This window comes from Neovison vison, chromosome 2 (assembly GCF_020171115.1).
Source record: "Neovison vison isolate M4711 chromosome 2, ASM_NN_V1, whole genome shotgun sequence".
NCBI classification, from domain to species: domain Eukaryota; kingdom Metazoa; phylum Chordata; class Mammalia; order Carnivora; family Mustelidae; genus Neogale; species Neogale vison.
In genome coordinates this window covers 43,681,001-43,696,951 of record NC_058092.1, presented here as the reverse complement: position 1 = coordinate 43,696,951, position 15,951 = coordinate 43,681,001, and the positions used below count along the sequence as shown (strand labels likewise).

General features: G+C 50.2%; 1 protein-coding gene across 1 annotated transcript; it reads right to left on the bottom strand.

Moving 5' to 3' along the window:
* Positions 1 to 237: 237 nt before the first annotated feature.
* On the bottom strand, positions 238 to 15,646 carry DIO1 (iodothyronine deiodinase 1). Its single transcript, XM_044236414.1, has 4 exons — positions 15,285 to 15,646; positions 7,162 to 7,305; positions 3,414 to 3,613; positions 238 to 1,024 (listed from the first exon to the last, which is right to left on the bottom strand). Exons 1-4 carry the CDS (start codon positions 15,604 to 15,606, stop codon positions 932 to 934), a joined length of 759 nt encoding a protein of 252 aa, XP_044092349.1. The 5' UTR covers positions 15,607 to 15,646; the 3' UTR covers positions 238 to 931.
* Between the last annotated feature and the right edge of the window lie 305 nt (positions 15,647 to 15,951).

Here is a 15,951-nt window from a genome sequence, read left to right as displayed (position 1 = left end):
ATGTCGTGTTGTAAAGGTAGTTTGAGTCCAATGTAAAACATTCTTTAGCAGGAATTCACAAGACAAAGGGACATTTAATATGTAACCCACGGAGAAGGAATGTTCTTCCCACCAAATGAGGCGCTCCCAAGCATATGGTATTTTTGCTGATCAGATTACACTGGGCTATAATGCAAGATAAAACAGGCTGACACAAACTGGAAAAGAAAATGTAAGAATCACACCGAAGCCATCTCAAACGGCCTGAGATAGTTTAATCACTCTGTATTAGCTTGCTGCCTCTTAAAACATTTTCTTTCAAATCAAGTCACAGCTGTGTGTACTTTAGGCTGTGGCCGTCATAGACAAATATGAAAAGAAGCAGAGTTAAAACAGATGAATAGCAATGGCGATCCATTAGTCTGATGTAATCGAACACAAATGACCGTTAGGAGACTTGCAAAGACATCAGAGAAACCATTTCCAGTGTGAGCTTCTGCCTAAAAGAACAACGGCTTTCAATTCCTCATCTCTCTCTCTCTCTCTAAACAACCGGCATGCTCTCCCCGTGCTTGGTTCTAAAAGCCAATTTAGTGTCTGAGATGATCAAGTCCATAAATGGCAAACTGGGGAAAATGAGTCTGCCTCGCATAAGGACCGCCGTATCTGACCGCTTGGTGTCAGAGTGGCTGGAGAGAGATGCCACGCCTCGGCAGGCTGCCCGCGGAGTGGGGCCTCTCTCACGTGGGGATGTCACGCGATGAATGTGGTCTCCGTGGGGACAGCATTGGGGGGGTATTTTAACATTCTGCTTACTTGCTGCTTTGTTTTCTGATTACAATTGTTTGGTTAGATGAGACCAGTCTGACCAGCAGGGGACATGAGTCCCGAGGTGAAAGCCACCTAGGCTGGGAGGAGACCCCAGAACTTGAGGAGCCCTCCTGTTGATCACCTAGCACTGGGGGATCTTTCCAGACTCGATGTGGAGCTTTTCCAGAACAGCACGAACTTCCTCTGGATGGTAGTTCCAAGGGCCCGATTTCCCCTGCAAGAGAAATGAACCAGTGTTCCCGGATTTCCAGCCTGCAGGAATCGGTGGGTCTGGAGCTGGGTCGAGAGGACAGGGCTCATGATGGCTACGTGGGACTTGTCAGGATGGTGTCCTCAGTGGCAGAGACAACCCTCAGGTGGATGAGGTCACCAGAGAGAGGGTGTGGAGTGGTGCCAATATTTAATGGGCAGATTGGACCGAGAAGTACAAGGAAGACCGGAGGGGGTGAAGTGAATACTTCCAAGAGGAGAAAGGGGTCTATACAAATAATTATCTTCCATAATTAGACCATCAGACAGGCCTTATCTTCTCTACACCTCCCAGCAAGCACCACCCGTCCTAAATCAGACCCACCTCTGCCTCTCCAGTCCCAATGCCCTAGTTCAGCTCTCTTCATCTCCTACTTGGACAGCCATCCTACCTCCTGACTTTTCCTAGTCCTCAATCCCTGCTCCCTCCAGTCCACACCTCACCCAGGAGCCAGTGATCTTTCTAAAATACAGATCCAGGGGCACCTGGGGTGCTCAGTCAGTTGAGCTTCTGACTCTTGATTTTGGCCCAGGTCATGATCTCAGGATCCTGGGATCGAGCCCCACATTGGGCTCCATGCTCAGCAGGGAGTCTGCTTGGGCCTCTCTCCCTCTGCCCCTCCCCCCACTCACATGCACACACTCTCTCTACTAAATAAATAAATCTTTAAAAAACTAAAATAAAACTAAAATAAGAGGGGCGCCTGAGTGGCTCAGTGGGTTAATACCTCTGCCTTCAGCTCAGGTCATGATCTCAGGGTCCTGAGATCAAGCCCCACATCAGACTCTCTCCTCAGCAGGGAGCCTGCTTCCCACCCCCTCTCTCTCTCTGCCTGCCTCTCTGCCTCCTTGTGATTTGTCTGTCAAATAAATAAATAAAATCTTTAAAAAAAAAAACAAAACTAAAATAAGATCCAATCATGCCTCCATTCTGCTCAAAACTTGTCACTGGCTCTCCTTTGTCCCAAGAGGCACGCTGAACTCCTTGGTCCAGAATGAGACTCCTGTCACCACTGGGGACATGGTGACAATTCTCCATTCACACCCTGCCATAACCTGCCTCTGTGCCTTTGCCCACCTTCTTCCCTGTATTTGCTATGCTATTCACTCACCCCGCTCACACGGCTGGCTTCCTGGCCTTGAGGCCCACACAGTTGTCCCCACCTCTGAAGAGCCTACCCTTCCTCAGGGGTCAGGAATTTTCCAATCTGAGAGCCAAGTCTGTCCTAATGCTTCACACTCATTGATGTCTCGTCTACACCGATTTTGTGCCACAGCAGCAGGATTGAATTGTTGTGACCGGAGATGATTTGGCCCACAAAGTCAAAAATATTTACAATCAGGCCCTTTTCAGAAAAGGTTTGTCGATCCCTGCTCTGGAGTCTCCTAGTACTGGGGACACCGGAGCACTCAAAGTAAGGGGTGGGCCATTCGCAATTCATTCTTGTGTTGCCAGTACTGGCTCGGGGCCTAGCCCTGCTGGCCTCCACCATGTCACCTTAGAGCCATGTCTCTGGGGAGGAGAAAGGAAGAAGGACCTGAATCCTTGTGCTGTGACTCTTGGCACCTTGGGAATTCATCTGCAAGTTCTTGCCCATTTCCCTGCGACAGTAGGGTCAGCTTGACCCGTGGGCAAGGAGCAGCCGTGTGGCTGGGCTTCAGGGGCCACGGTTTGAAATCCTTTCTGCAGCTGTGAAACAGTTCCTGCCCTCTAAGGGGTGGCCAACGGTGCCCAAGTGGCCAGAGGCTATGCTTCTGTCCCCAACCCTGGCCAGGCTGGAAGCCCTAAGAGGGGCACAATCACCAGAAATCGAGCTGGGACTCAGCTCCTGCCTCGAATCCCTGCTTCAGCATCTCCAGCTGCTGCCTGTAGGGTTTGCTCTGCTCCCACTCCTACAACCCCCTCCAGGTTCAGGTCTCAGAGATGAGTGGCTTCAGACCCTCCCACCCCTGGCTCACCCCATCCAAAGGACTTAGAATTGGAATCAGAGCCTAGTGAGGTGTGACCTTGGGCAAGTCAGTGTCCTTCTCTGAGCATTGTTTATGAAATGGAAACAACCTTCTCTTGTTCAGCTCCAAACTAAGCTAGGGCTGGGCCAGTCTTCTGGGTTTGAAGGCAACAAGAGGCTGCAGCTCCAGCCCAAATGCTAGGGACTTTTCTGTGTGTTATTTCACCTCCTGTGAGGTGAGGGTACCTCCCTTTTGCAGAAGAGGAAACTGAAACTCCACGAGAGGAGAGGACCTGGCACTGGCCACATGGCTGGTACGTGGCCAGGAATCGAAATGAATGCAGGTCTGCCTGCTACAAAGCCCTTTCTGCCCATCCCCATCCTGGGCCCCATACCCCTGGTCACCTTGTAGAGTATCCTGCCCTCCCAGAGCACGTAGAGCCGCTCAGGCAGCGCTGCGTAGCGCTGGCTGCTCTGGTTCTCCATTGTGTCCACCACCACAGGGCACTGGGGGCTCCTGTCCAGCAGCAAGCGGGCGGCCCTCAGGCGGTCCTGGAGATTCCGGTGAGTCCTGATGTTTACATTGTTCTTAAAAGCCCAGCCATCTGCAAAAGAAGAGATGGGGAGTGAGCCTCACTGGCAGGGCGCCATTTCCTGCCCATTAAAAACCCCCATCCCCACCACCTTTAACTGAGGGTCCCAGATAGAGGAGCCCTTAGCTCAATTGGGCCCAGTTTCCTACTAGAGTGAAGGCACGAGCTCACATAGGGAGTTACTGACTGATCCAGAACGGAAGCCCAGGACTCCTGACTCTCAGCTCTTCAGCATGGAAGAGTCGACTAGTCCCATGCTTCTTGAACTGGAATGTGTATTTGAACGGTTAAAGGTAGATTCTGATTCATCTGTCCAGGTTATCACTGAGGATCTAGCTGGCATCACCTGGGGTTTGTTGGTAATTCTTAGGCCCGACCCTAGACTGACAAGAAATGGGGCCCACCAATCTGTCTTAACAACCTTCCAGATGATTCTAACAACACACCGGAAGTCTGCAAACTACTAGTCTAGACAATCTCTCTCTTCTAATTATTCCTCACCAGAATGTTCTTTCCAAAGGGCCAATCTGACCATGTCACTCTCCTGCTCCCTGTCATCCGCAGGAGAAATCCCAAGCTTCCCTGTGACCTGGCCTGTCTGCCCTGCACACCTCCGGCCTCTGTTCAGCCGATGGGTGAAACACCTGGGATTCCTTGACCCACGTTGCCCGAGCTGCCTCTCGCTTCCACCCTCTTCCTCACGGGGCTGCCTCCACCTACAGTGTGAGAACAGGAGCTTCTCTCTCCTGCGACTTCGGCCACTATGGCTGCCATTAGCTCTACGGACAGCTTCATGACAGCTTCATGCCCCTTAGGGTGAGTTCACAGCCAAGGACAACTGTTAGCCTGACAACCACCCTTCCTTTCAACCCCTAAGGAGTATTCCTACCTCTTGATCTTGCTACCCTCTAACTCATCAGCCAAAAATCTCTGACAACATTACGAACACAAACTTTAATCAGATTTTTTTCTCTGCTTGAAAACCAATGACAGGACCAGCTCCTTAGCAAACATGTCACGATGCTGACCATCTCTCCCCACCTGCTCTTCTAGTCACGGCCGCTGGTCCTTCCTCATCTCACTGAAGCGACTTCCTCAAATGAGGCTGACCCCCTCTTCCCTGTCTCCTTACCATCTTTTCCATATTTGAGATCCTACCTGTCCTTTCAAGCCCCAGCTCTAACACGGGGCTCCTCAACGCTGCTACTGTTGACATTTGTGGCGGGGCTGCCATCCCGTGTGTTACAGGACATTGAGCAGCGTCTTTGGCCTCACTAAGCACCCCGCCCTCCCTTCAATTTGTTTTTGACAACCAAAAACATTTCAAAGCATTGCCAGATGTCCCCTGGGGACATAAATCACCCTCCGTTCAGAACCACAGCTCTAAACCCTTCTCCTCCAGGAAGCTTTCTCTGACACACGCAGCTATGTGTTAGGGGGCAAGCTCTTGAAGCCTCTGTTAACTCTGTTTCCCCATCTGTAAAGGGCTTAATAGGACCAGCGTTGCAGATGACTGTGAGGTAAACTTGTTTAGAATTCCTAGTACTCGGTCTGTTTCACAGAAGCTGCTTTAAAAATACGGGTTTATCTTGCCTGACTCCCCCAAATAACAGACAAGTAGGAAAGAAGCCAATTTTTATTCCATGCCACAGGTATTCTGTTACTTTGCTCTGGAGTTGCCCCAAATCAAACCCATTTAAGTCTGTTTGTTAATGTTAATTGGAAGGGGATTTTCAAATGGCCTCGTTGCCAAGGTGCCCTTCTGCCTTCTTACAGGAAGTGGTACTAATGTTAATGGGCTGAAAAAAATAACCATAAAGTGCTACTGGCCTTGCCCTTCTACTTGCCCCATTTCTGGGGAGCCCGGACCCAGTTAATGTGATCATGGGATCCTTCGGAAACCACGTGCCCTGCGTTTACAGTCATAGCTGCTTCCCAAGGTAAGGGAAATTGGAAAAGTTTATCAGCAGAAATGGCCCCACCTCCTTGGTGCTTCAACGTGCTCCGCTCAGAAAACTTCCTCCTAGAGAAGCCGGCTCTTGGGACACATTCACATCAAGATGCAGGTGCCTGGCCACGGTGTAAAGGAACTATCACCTGCCCCAAGACATCGGAACTTCGTAGATGACAACATCAGCTTACCTTTGTGTCATGTTTAGGCAGTCTTGTGCAACTGTTAGCTTCACAAGGACCTCCTAAGGGAGGCTAAACTGGGATTCTGCCCCTCATCCTGCATCTGAGGACATGGAGGGCGGGAGAGGAGCAGTGACTTGCTTCCCCAACCTTAACTGTGAGTTCCTGAGAGGCAGGAGCCGAGTGTATCTTTTGTCTCAATATCCCCAGGCCCAGCACAAGTGCTCCTTAAATATTGTCAGATGAGTGACCCTGTGAGGTTGGTCTTGTCATCCCATGTCACTGTTGCAAAAGTGGGCATGGAAAGTGAGTTCCCCAAGGTCACGTGGTAGAGCTAGGACCCATAATCAGGTCTGAAACTCCGAAGTTCATGTCCTTCCCACCATGCCTCATGCCTCCCCATAACTTACCTGGAGAAACAGGTGGCGTGTGGAAACCTGATTTGGGCCCCAGGCCCTGTGGGATCGGTGGACCATTTGGTAAAGTTCAACGGGCTTAGCCCACAAGCTGTAGGAGTTTCAGGGAGAGCTCTCCTGAATGAAACTCTCCAGCAAATGAATAAGATGTCCCATGAAGTAATGAAAATGTGTGACCACCTATCAGGGGTGAAGAAAGAATGCCTGCCCCGGATGAAAGCGAGGTCGGGGCAGTGGGTCTCCAAGTGTGGCCCCCAGACCAGCAGCATCAGCATCACCCGGAGCTTGTCAGAAATGTGAATTCTCAGGCCCCATCCCAGACTTCACTGATGAATTCTAGGATGGGACGGTCCAGCAGTCTGTTTTAACAAGCCTTCCAGGTGCTTCTGACGCTCACTAATGCTTGGGAACCATCGACAGAGAGGAACCACACTGTCCCTTTGAGTCTGGAGAGTCTTAGGAAGGGTCGCACCTGTAGCTATGGAGTGAGCATTTCCCTTGTGACGTTTCAGGTCTAAATTCCTCCTACTAGCTCCTCCTCCTTGATTTCCACTGGACCTGTCCCTCCAGGTTTTTTTTTGTTTGTTTATTTTATTTTATTTTATTTATTTGAGAGAAAGAGAAGGAGCAGGGGGGAGGGGCAGAAAGAGAGGGAAGAAGAGAGAGAGAGAGAGAGCAGAGAGAGAAGCAGACTTCTCAGTGAGCAGGAAGTCGGACGCCGGACTCAATCGCAGGACCCCAAGATCATGACCTGAGCGGAAGCCAACTGACCAAGCCACCCCGGCACCGCCTCCAGGTTTTCTGCTCCATGTGCTGGTGGAAAGCACAGACTGTGAAGTTACTAAGTAGTGGGTAATGGCAGCAGGGACTAAAAGAAGTAGGTACTCCGTGCAGAGCAGCTCTTGCCCTCATTCCTCTTCCCCCTCTCTCCCCAACCTTGACCCTGGGCCTGGGGAAGTGAGGCAGGAAAGAGAAGGCAGGCAGAGGCAGAGGCAAGGAGCGTCTCAGTACCTGATGCGTGTGCTTCCTCGATGTAGATGATGAGGAAGTCTGCCATGGAGCAAAAGTCTTCAATAAGTCTCTTGAACTGGTCAAGTTTGAAAAGAAACGAAGGTCAGGTACAACTTCCAAAATTTAGCACCAGCGGCCTGTTGCCTGAAACAGGAATGGAATCCTCAACGACCAGTCCTCTACACACAGCCTTGGCTCGTCAGTACCATCTTCGCTCTGGATGCTCTCACTTCTGGTACCTTCCTTTTCCCTCGAAGATGGAGCCAGGCCACAGTGAGGGGACAGATGCCTACAGAGCCTGACTTAGCAGAGGCTGGAGCCAGTTTACTCCTCTCCACAAGGAGGGGATTTTTATCAGGGGGTCTCAGTGGACCACCTGCAGCTACTAGGTGGTAATTAAAAATAATAATATTAATTAATTAATTAATTAAAAATAATTAATTAATTAATTAATTAAAAATAATAATAAAAAATATTATTTATTTATTTATATGACAGAGAGAGATCACAAGTAGGCAGAGAGGCAGGCAGAGAGAGAGAGGAGGAAGCAGGCTCCCTGCTGAGCAGGGAGCCGGACGCGGGACTTGATCCCAGGACCCTGAGATCATGACCTGAGCCAAAGGCAGCGGCTTAACCCACTGAACCACCCAGGCGCCCCTAGGTGGTAATTCAAATAGTGAGGGTCCCTCGCAGGCAGTTTATAAGGTAGGCACAGATCTGTCTTCTCAGGTGATGAGATTAGAATACTGCAAGGTAGGCCATTTTTCTCCTTGTTTACAGACTTGCTTCAGGTCACACAGCAGGTCAAGTGTGGAGTTAAAATTAGTACTCTGGCTTCTAGACGCTCAATTCAGAGTTCTTCTCATCCAAAGCCCCTGTTTCCTCATTCACAAATGGACATAATAATAATACTTACCTTATAGGATTGTTGTAAGGATCATAGGTAGTACGGATAAGGGAGTACAGACAAGGCCTTAAAGTGGTGCTTGGCCCATAGTAGGTACTCAATAAATGTAGGCTGTTGTTATCAGCTATCTTGTCCCTGACCTAGGAAGTGGAGCAGGCAGCAAAGGGGATGCCACAAAGGGGAATGAGGACTAGACCCAAGACTGGCTACATGATTTGCTGGTTCAGTGCAAACTGAAAATGCTGGGCCCCTTGTTCAAAAGTGGAGCGCGTGGGGGAATTGCCGTTAAATATATGAAAATAAAAAGGTTTGCTTCTGTGGCCTCTCTCTTGCACTGGCATGGTATTTTCTAGGTACCATTTAATGTCAGACTTTCACGGACATAGGGATAGTCATAGGGCAAATGCAGTCCTTCATAGTCGGCCAGGAACCCTAAAACTTAGTGCATATGTGCCTGTGTGACTATGGTCACCGGCTGCCAGCTTTCCTCTCCCTCCAGCCAGCAGGCCAATCCACGATGCCCCAGTCACCGTATCATGAGAAACTGAACTAGACATTTACCCTCCCCACATGCCCACCACCCACGGGGTATCATAGCCGCCATTCGGGAATGCTTAGGCTCCTTGCTGGGGGAGGGGTGGGGGCAAGAGGCTTCTCCCACCACTTTCCCCCAATCACCTGACACACTGCCCCATGGCACCGTTAGCCCAGGATGGAGATGGCCATTTCCATGCCCTGCCATGAGAGGCTCCCGGAGGCACACACCCAACCACCCCAGCCTCTCCAGTGCCTGTGTCCAGGTCCTTTCTGGGGTGAGAAGGCGGTGGCAGTCACTGGGAAGGAGCAGGAAGGAGGCGGGACCAGCCCTGCCTCTGAGGGTGAAGAGCGAACATGTCCCAGGGAGCAAGAAGGCTGTGGGAGGCTGGATCCCGCATGACCAGGGCTCCAAGTCCCTTGAAGTTTCCATTGTCCCATGAGGCTTCCCTTAAAAAATGTAAATTCCAAGACAAAATGATTAAGGATTTCAAGATGGCTAATGCAGAGCATTAAACCCCAAACACAGGGCCTTCCCCTGTGTGATTCACTGGTCCCACACCCATGAAACCAACCCTGGGCGGGAGCCTTCCGCAACTGCCCCACCTTCGAGCGGGAGTAGCCCTCGGGAGCTGCCAGCACCCCGGGGGTCCCTGTGGCCAGAGCGGACATGGTGGAGGCCTCACTGAGGTGTGCTCTGTTAGAGCACAGCAGGTAGAGCATAGCAGGCCCACAAGAGAGTTGTGTCGCCCAGGCTCCTTGTTGCCCCTGGAGGGCAGAGCCCTCCCCCGACACGCTGGGGAGTGGTTCAGCAGAGAACAAGGCCAGCCTGGCTTTGCCTGCATGCAATTTCTTTTCTTTTCTTTTCTATTTTTAAGATTTATTTATGTATTTGACAGAGAGAGCACAGGTAGGCAGAGGGAGAGGGAGAACTAGGTTCTCTTCTGAGCAGGGAACCTGACGCGGGGCTGGATCCCAGGACCCCGGGATCTTGACTTAAGCCAAAGGTGGACACTTAACTTACTGAGCCACCGTGGTACCCCTGCCTGCATGCAATTTGAGGTCTATTCAGTGGCAAAAAAACAAGTAAACACATAAATGTGGTAATTCCAAATTGTGATAAGTGTTTCGAAAGAGTCCATAAAGGAGTGACCTACTTTAGACAGGTGGGTCAGAAAAGGCCTCTGAGGACATGCTATTTAACCTGAGAAATGAAGGACAGGAAAGAGCCAGCCATGGGCAAAGGGAGGAGGAGGGCATTCCAGGCAAAAGAACTCCATCCTGTACAAAGACCCTGAGGCAGGACAGAGCTTGGTGAGTTCCAGGACCTGCAAGGCCACCATGACCAGAGCCAGGCCCAGGAGCGGGTGGAAGGTGGGGGAGGGCGGATCACAAGAGGCAAGACTGAAGAAGCAGGTATGAGCAGGGGTGGGGGAGGGCAGGCTCTCCTACACCTTGGTGAGAAATCTGGATTTTATTCTGGGTACAGTGGGACCTCGTGGAGATATAAAACAAGGATGGTAGATATTTATTGCATTTTTGGCTGCCTGGTTCCTAATCGTCCTTCCTAGGTGGAATTCCCTATTTTGTATGGTATTAATAGGAGCGTATGCCTCTATGGAGGATAGAGGGGCCAGGTCTGTTCTTTGTCCCAGGTAGCCAAGGCATAAGTAAGCAGTGGCCCAGCTGCGTTGATTGGACCATTCCACAGAGATCCTTAGTCCTGAAGTCATTGAGACAGCAGAACTGGTCCGTGGCCCAGTGGCAGTGCTCCTCTCTGGGTTGGGGGAGTCCTGGGGGCAGGCGTGTCAGTTCCCAAGGCAACCAGAGTGACAGCAGCATCCAGGCCTGACTTTTGATGCTAAAAGTCCAGGCCCAGCGCTCCACGTGTGGTTAATTCTGGGGGTCTTGTAACACATTCTTAATATGTTCTTGTGTGTGTGTGTGTGTGAGAGAGAGAGAGAGAGAGACTAGGAAAGCCAAAGTACGTTTCTGTGACTTGCAGGCCAGACCCCTGACTCCCATGGTAGAGAGGTATAATGAAACGTGGTCAGATTTACTCCTGAAGATTGCTCTATGGGGAAAGGCCTGAGGATGGGAATGGAAGTGGAAGGATCCAGTCAGGGGGTACCGGAGAAATGCGCGTGAGAGATAATGGGAGCCCAGGTTAGTGTGAGGGCCGCGGAGAAGGTGAAAGATGAAACTGACAGGACTTGCTGATGGAGGGGAACCAAGGACATCTTAACTTGCTGATGGTGTATTTCGTTAGTTAGACCCTCACTTCATTGTGCAATGGGTTTGAAGAAGCCTATATGTATAGTAAAATATTTTTTTAATTAAAAAAAATCATGCCCTTCTGGGAGGCACAGAACAAAAGGGAAAGATGGCAAACAAAGCAGTCTTAAGTCGCATGTATTCATTATAACTGAACTAATATTTGATTGAGTTTCCTGGTGGCCAAGTAAAGAGAGAAGCGATTGATTATAGAGTCTTCATTTTTCAGTACATAAGGAGAAATTTGGCCAAGGAGATACAAAGCTCTCCTTGTCTTTGGCTCATAGATTTTCTCTTAGGAGGCCCTAGGGGGCATTGAGTGGGCCCCAGTCCTTGTTGGATGATTACACAAGTCCTTGCCCATGTGACAGGACTGCCCGGGCCTCATCAGGGTAGTCTCAGAGGCAAGTCAAGACTAAGTGGCCAGCCACTGGCCTCCAATGACCTCAGAGAGTCAAGCTTTTGATAAGAACCCCAAGACTTAACGTCAGGACCAGTGCTAAATATTAGCTATCTGGAATTTTGTTTTTAATTGGAAAAAAAAATTCAACATCACTGATTAGGAAACTGGACGAGACAGAGCCATGTGTTTAATTATTTATAGTGTGGTTGGGTGCGGTGATCAGTATGGAGGGCAAAGTTTAAGCTTAGTTCCCTGCTTTCCTGATAGCAGAGAGGAAGGATGGGTGCAAGGGGGTGATGGGACAGAGGACTGGCAGTCTGCCTGTGTGCACATGCCACGGGGCAGAGGACACCATTTCAGACATTGGGCTAGCACTGTCAAGTCCATCTTGTCTGTAGAAATGGGGAAACAGCCCTGTAGCACCTGGACTTGAACTCACTATTGTGACCGCCAGGTCAGACTCGCTCTCTCTCTCTCTCTTTTTTTTAATTTTATTTATTTATTTGACAGAGAAAGAGATCATAAGTAGGCAGAGAGGCAGGCAGAGAGAGAGGGAGAAGCAGGCTCTCTGCCTGGCAGAGAGCCTGATGCGAGGCTCGATCCGAGGACCCTGAGATCATGACCTCGGCCGAAGGCAGAGGCTTAATCCACTGAGCCACCCAAGCGCCCCAGGTCAGGCTCTCTTAACAGAGAAAGCCCATTTATCGTTAGTAGATGACCTCTCCTAAGTACACTTGGGGAGATTTTAGAAGATAATAAACAGGGGCTGAAATAAATCCAGTTTCCTATTAACTCCTAAGTACCTAGAAAATAAATGGTCCAGACTTGCCTTCTACCACCACTCACCAGTTAAACTGTGTTTTGCTCTGGGAGCGTGTGTACCTCATGTACCTCATTTCAACCACATGTACCTCATGTGCACCCAGAGGATAGGAGGGGGCTGGGAATTCCTCTGGACCTCTGTCATCTTATCCAACAACAGGTCCACTACCGGACAGCCAGAAGCTACAGGTTCTAGTTCAGGCTCTACAAACACTTGCCATACGACTGACTCTGAGCAAGTAATTTACCTCTCTGGGCCTTTGTATGTGAAAAATAAAAGAACTGCTTTAGATTACCTGTAGAGTCTTCTGGACCTTCTGCTTTATGGCTGTAAAATGAGTTCAGATTTATACCCAAAGCATACATCAGAGTTTTTTAGTGGCTGGTGGGTTTCCAAAGCAGTTACTGGATTGCTTTCTATTAGGCATACCTGATCATTGTTAACACCCTGCTTGAAATCCTTCTAGAATTCACCAATACTCTCAGGTTGAAGTCTACCCTCTTCAATAAGACATATAAGATCCTTTAAACACTGGTCCCTGATGCCGTGTCCAGCCTCAATCTTCCCCAGCTTCATGCCCCCCACGGCCCCACTTCAGCCAAAACTGACCAATGGTCCCCCACAGCTCGGCCCTCTGTAGTTCCTCTCCTCTGCCCTGCTCTGCTCCGCACTGCCCTTTTCCCCACCCATCCCAAGGCTTCACCATCCCTAGATAATCAGCTCACTATCCTCTTCTCCAAGAAGCTTTCCTCTGCCTGCCTCCCTATCTCATCCCACTTCTTCCAGAACCCTCCGGTTCCCTCTCTCATTACACCATCTCCCCCTCCGGGCTATGAGATTTTCCAGGGCAGAGACCAATCATGCTGAGGTCTGTACCACCAGCATCTACTATTTCAGCACCATTCAGTACCATTATTTCTGGGTCCATATGCCAAAAGCCAACTCTGTTTTATGGGTAGAGATTTCTTTTGTCTCTTGGTCTCCCTCTCTTTCCATTCTTCAGTCACAATAGCAGGGAGCAGAGACCAATAGAACAGTCTTTAAAATGTAAACTGGTCCACAAAAGTGAACAGCTAAAAGAAGCAAGTACATTCAGGAAACTACTGTGAGGCAAGTTGGCTTTCACATAACCGGTCACTAGATGGATATTTGGCAAACTGGCCTGGTTCTAGCACAATGCTTGGCCCACAGGAGATACTCCATAAAAGTTCGTGGTTATTCTCATTGCTCTTATTATCAGGGGTCACTTAGTGGATATTGAATAGAAGGAGGTCATTTGTGTACTGCAGTTGTAGAGTCAGGAGCAAAAATCTCGTGCCTTTCCCTCTGCTCGAAACACTTTTCCCTTCCCAAGCTACAAAAATCTTTCTCGTTTTTCAAGGCCTCGTTCCAAACCCACTTCCTCCAGAAAACCTTCCAATCCCTGCAGGCAAAGTTTATACCTTTACAGCCTCCCCCATCTCACAGAACTGTGAGGATCTGTTTATGACATCAACCTATGAAGACAGATGAGTCTATGAAACCGTAGACTCATCGAGGGAAGGATGAAATTCTTACCTAACTCTTAGCCCCTGGCATCTAGTTGGGGGCTGGGCTCATGAATGTTTGCCAAGGTGCACTGGAAAGAATGAGATGAGGAAGTCCAGATTCTGGGTCTGACTTGGTCACTCCCTAGCTGTGTTACGTCTGCCTCTCAGCATTCTCCATCTCCCTTCTAAAGTGAGAGGATTGGGACGCCTGGGTGGCTCAGTTGGTTAAACAGCTGCCTTCGGCTCGGGTCATGATCCCAGCGTCCTGGGATCGAGTCCCGCATCGGGCTCCTTGCTCGGCAGGGAGCCTGCTTCTGCCTCTGCCTCTGCCTCTGCCTGCCACTCTGTCTGCCTGTGCTCGCGCTCTCTCTCCCTCTCTCTCTCTGACCAAAAAAAAAAAAAAAAAAGGCCAACATTTCCCAAAGGTTGTTCTTTGGAACCTGGGCATTTCCTCAGGTGGAAAGTCAGGGGTTGTACGTTAGGAAAATCAGACAGCGTTTTCTCAGTTTTTTCAAGTTTTGTTTGTTTTTAAGCTTCAGGGCTTCTCAGAGCTTTTTAAGTATGTGTGTGTTCTATGAATTTCCAGCAGGAGGGTAGAGTGTGCAGGGTTTCCCAAACTATTTCAGTCAGGAAACTCAATGTGGTAAAGCTTATCCGTGGGCTTTGGCTTCCAAAGAACATGTTTGAAAACCACTAGATTTGGTTGCCTATTATAACTTGCCTCAGGAACCTTCTCTACTCAGTCTGCTGGGTCTAGGTCCTGGGAACTCAGAGATGAATGAGACACAGTTCTGTCATGAGGCTCCCCATCAGGTGGGAAGAAAACACTTGTGCTTGGCAGCCAGAGGCAGGGTGGAAAGACTCAGAGTCTGTGGAGAGGGGCAGATGCAGAGCCATGAGCCCAGGAGAGAGAGCGTGTGCCTAGCTGTAGGGATCTGAGAGGGCCTCACGGAAGGGGGACAGGAGGGCAGGCCCGGCTGGTGTGGGGTTTTGGACTGTTGGTGAGATACAGGAAGAGCCAACAACACCAGCAAGGCAGAGAAGGGAGAGTACGAAGGACGTGCCAGGCTCAAGGGTTCATCCGGAGGCTAGAACCGAGGGGGAACCTGTAGGTGAGACTGGGAAGGGGAGCAGGAGTTGGCCCGAGAGGACCTTGAATACAAGGCTGGGCCTGGGCTTCATCCACGGGCCCTATGTGCCCAGAATGTGCAGGCCAGTGAGGGCGGGATACAGTAACCAAACACCCCCATGTGTAACTACCTACGCGGTCAGACGTGATAAAGAAAAGTTGAGGACATTAAGTCTGGATGAGGGGCTGAGCTAGTCTGGGGGAGCCAGGGTAGGCTCATCGCAGGTAGCGTCACCGAGCGGCAGTGTGAAGGGTGAGCAGGAGCCCACCAGGCAGAGCTGAGGAGCGTGTGGAAGGCGCTGAAGGCCAGTGTGTTTGGTTTTCGGGTTAAGGGCCTGGGAAGGTCCGGCGATGCCGCTCAGGAGAACAGAATCTAGAAGTCTGTTTCAGGAAGTGAGAAGAGGACAAGAAACCAAAAAGGAGAGCAGCTAGAGTAGGAGAATTCCGGACTTCCCAACCCACCTCCCCACCCACTTCTACACCCCCATTCCAAGCACATCTCAAGTTCGCAACCGTCTCCTCACCGTGCATGAAGTCCCAGATGTTGCATCTCTGTCCTGAGAGCTGGACTACGGGACAGTTGGGTGCCAGGCCCCCGGGCTCTGTCCTGTCCTCTAGTCGCTGCCATCGGACCTTCAGGACAAACCAGAAATACTGCATGCTGTAGAAGGTCGGGGCCCAGTTGTCATAAGAAAAGTGGGGGTTCTTCTGGTTCATGGCCAAGATGTGTTGCTTGACTCTCTCCGGAAACAGTATCAGGCACACTTTGCCCACAGCCACGTGCACCACCACCTGCAAGAGGACCCAGAACCTCTTCAGCCACAGCCCTGGCCCGGGCAGCCCCATCTCGGCACACCCAGAGCTGGCTCTGAGGCCAGTGGGCAGAGAGGACACAGCCAGGCGGTACTGGGCGGAGCTGAACAAAGGTGCAGGGTGGACGAAGCCAACCCGGGACAGCAGGAAGGTGCCAGGACAGGTGTCTGCTTTCCTGTCAATGCAATGGAAAATTCCAAACCAAGTGCTCAAAGGTCTGTTCTAATTATTATCATTTCTGATCCTTCGCCTTAACCTTTGAGAGATCCTTGGGCTGGGAGACTGCAGAACTTAAAGCTTCCCTCTGATAAATTTTTAAAAACAAATATGTAAAAAGGTCACACTTAAAGGGACCCTGTGGTCCTTTAGAAAGGCTCT